Below are 3,439 nucleotides of genomic sequence, written 5' to 3' on the forward strand. Positions count from 1 at the left end.
AACAGGTGAGCGTTACCTGCAGCCTGGCTTCCGATGGGCAGCAAACATCCCCCAAATTAGCCCTGATAACGGCGTGATTATCTCGGTAGGATGAAAAGAATTGCATAGAAATAAAATGTCTTTTTTGAGTTTTTTACTGAGCCTCATGATTTAGGCTCCGCTCGTAAGGAAGCGGAAAAAAAGCTTTGAGAAGCAAGTGGTGAGGAGTTTGCACAGAGAGATGAGCGACGGTCTCTTGGGTGGTAGGAACAACTCCTACGGAGTGAGAACTGGGCTGGAGAAAGGGAAACGGCCATACGGCAACGCTTCCACTCTGAATTATTTAAGTATTGTAGAGAGACTACTTCATTTTTATTACTTAGAATATTTTCTGGGAGTTTGGCGGTATTTACAGCTGTATTTCGCCATAACTAAACCTGCTAGACATGAATGGATGGAGCGCTGTGGCTGCGCTGCTCTCTGTTCCAGTGGGTTCTGTTTGTCAGGCAGGCTGCAGAGGGAAGCGGACTTTTTGCTGCCGTGTTTTTTTGGGCATTAATTATCGCTAGGGATGTAAAAGGACCCGGGGGCTGCAGATTAGTCTAAAAAAATTTAGGAGAGATGCAAAGATATTGCAGGGAAGGTGAACGCCTCTGCTCTGTAGTTATTTCTCTTCCTTACCAGGCTTTTGTCAGCCTGGAGAAGGAAGAATTTTGAATATGGAATTGTCCATTTTTTAAATAAATATGGTGAATATGGTAAATATGGCCTGAAGAGCGAGCGTTTGAGCACTTTGTAAATGATGCAGATGGGTTGACCTTGGAGGGGGCGCACAGCAGGCGGCTGTACGACAGTTCCCCTCTCTCCAGGGTCAGGCAGGTGGGTTGGAGGGGCAGGGAAGGCGTTTTGAGTGCTCTGCAAGGGTCCGAGGGAGCTCCCTCTTGACTTGGGCTCGTGTTGGGCTCCCTGGATGCAAGCTCTGCTGTGGGTGGTGTCCTTACACAGCCCGAGGAACAGAACGAACCGTTACTGAGCATCTGCAGGTTGCTCCGCTTACTCGCCAGTATTTTCCAAGGGGTCATTAGCAGCTGAAGGATGCTGCTACGTCTAAGCAAGGAACAGTGAAGGGTAAAGGAGCAACTGTATTCAGATAATGAGCTATCTGTTAATTTTGATTTATTACCTTCATCGTAGTGTCACGGATACCAGAAAGGCAAGCAGTAACAGTGTCACCTACTTTATTGGTTCCATTTTTTCCATCTCTTACACTCAGCGTATGCAATTGCAGACAGTACTATATATTTCGATTTCCTGGGATTTTCTTAGTACTTCTTTCATGGCCATTTTTTGATGTTTACTTTTCCTGGGTATTTCTCTGCATTTCCACACACCACACTGCACACCAGTTGTAATCTGGTTACTTCAGCTGTCGTGAAGCGCAGCTTGTGCGCCTGTGCATCCTCGTGGCTGATGAGGAAGCAGCTGCGGCTGTAACCGAAGTGATCGTATTTAACGGGGGTAATTGGTGGTGGAAAGGGTGGCGAACGTGGAAAGCTAACAGCATGTTGAGGAGCAGCTCCTTTTATTCAACAGCTTAGTGTGCCACGCCTTCTAGAGCGTGGAACCAGCAGGGGCAGATTTTTGGTGTTAAAAATGGGATTAAAAGAGTTGGAAGAATGTTGTGACGTAGTGAGCTCCTTAACTCCTTTTCAAGACACTGAAAACCCTGGTGCTGAGCGCTCTGCTGTGTGTGCAGCTGCCAAATGCTGTTAGGGGAAGGCTGTGGACCCTTCCAAACACATTAAAGCTTTGGGGGGATGTGTACAGAGGATCATGGGTTTTGACAACTGATTGGAAAGGTCTTCAGGCTTTTTTGAGGGTAGCCCACGGAATATTGATGTTTAGCATTACGGACATTTTCAGGAATTCCTGAGAGTTGGGAAAGATGCGAGATCCAGACTAAGTAAATGCAGCTCTACGGATGCACCAAAATAGTGCTGTAGGCGTGAAAACGCAAGCAAGATGCTGAAGTCAGGAAATTGTGACTTTTGTTGCACTTGATGTTGAGATGAAGATGTTATCTGTCCAGATTATACCTTTTTCCAGCGTCTTATTCTGTGAGAACATGATTGGTGCTGCATGGGGCAGATTTGGCTGCATGCGAGCCAGCCTGCACCGGGGGCAGATAGGAACTGTGGCTTGTGAGACTGTCAGCCCTTTGATCAGGCAGAAATACCGTCAAGGCTTTGCTAATAAACGCTGTCTCTTGTTTCCCTTTCTTGGAAAGATATTTGAACAGTTTGTCAAGACCAGGATCAGAGAAGAGTACAAAGAAAAGAAAAATAAATTGTTGTTAGCCAAAGAAGAATTCAAAAAGCTCCTCGAAGAGTCCAAGTTATCGCCCAGGTATGGCATTGCCTGTATGAAGATTTGTTAGGATAAGCTTTCTCATTTAGCCCGCGCTTATCAGCCCCGCAACGCCGTAGCACTGCACGTACTCTCGATAGCAAGCTGGCACCTCTGGTGCTGCAATGCTGCGTAGGCATTGCTTCCCTAATATTTTACAATATTTTGTGATGTTACTGGGAAAGGGAACATTCCATCTCCCTCTCGGTTCCTTTCTCTCCTTCTCATTCAGAAGGTGCAATATTTTGCATAACACCTTTATTTTATATGCACGTGTATGCTATAATTATAGATCTCACACACATATATTAGCACATACATAACCTCATTTGTATTAGGCATACAGGTGTCACTAAAAAGGTGTTTAGGTTTGTTTTTTGATGGAAGAGAAACGTAATTTAACAAAGTTAGGATTAATGTCGCATCACTAAATTAAAATGAAGCGGGCAATGCAATGGTTTGTTTTTCTACATTGATTTTTAAGTAGTGGATCCAAAGCTGCACAATGGCGAATGCAGTGCTTAGGATAGCACTCGCTCATTTGTGAGTTACAGGAAAATAAAGAGGTTTTTGTCGTTTGAGGCTGGTTAAATTGTTGGAACTGAGAAATTGCAGTTTACTAAACTGTGCAGGTAATTGTACAGCACTGCCTGCCTAGACACAGAGATGCTAGCAACACGTCAGGCTCCATGGAGGTGATAATCATAAGAAGTATTTTTTCCCACAAACTGGGAATATTCTGGGCTGGTGTAGCCGCTGAACGCTGGTTCCAGCAATGATGGTTTCAGTCAGCGAGGGCAAAATCGTGCTGGCCTGCAGGACAGAGAACTTTTTACCATATCTTACCCGTCTGCCTGCGATAGTCTCTGGCTTGACTTCGATGTGCAATAAGATAAATAAATCAAAAATATTTTCAATAAAAAGTCAGCTTCACCCAAGTGGCTGTTGCCAGTCCACACCTTACTTAAGCCCTGATTTAGCCAACAGCAGATATTGCAGCATCCATGTGGCAGGGCAGAGGGGCAGCAGCACGGTGCAGAGGGGCAGCAGCACG

General features: G+C 45.2%; 1 protein-coding gene across 1 annotated transcript in view; it reads left to right on the top strand.

Moving 5' to 3' along the window:
* TCERG1L (transcription elongation regulator 1-like) overlaps positions 1–2,385 on the top strand; it is a gene marked incomplete at both ends in the record, with an annotated part of 23,648 nt that extends 21,263 nt beyond the window's left edge. Inside the window, 2 exons of the mRNA XM_010082548.1 lie at positions 1,187–1,199; positions 2,267–2,385. Coding sequence (XP_010080850.1) covers positions 1,187–1,199; positions 2,267–2,385 — 132 coding nt within the window. The remainder of the gene's footprint in view (positions 1–1,186; positions 1,200–2,266) is intronic.
* Between the last annotated feature and the right edge of the window lie 1,054 nt (positions 2,386–3,439).

The sequence above is a fragment of the Pterocles gutturalis genome, unplaced genomic scaffold (assembly GCF_000699245.1).
Source record: "Pterocles gutturalis isolate BGI_N339 unplaced genomic scaffold, ASM69924v1 scaffold36289, whole genome shotgun sequence".
Lineage (NCBI taxonomy): Eukaryota > Metazoa > Chordata > Aves > Pterocliformes > Pteroclidae > Pterocles > Pterocles gutturalis.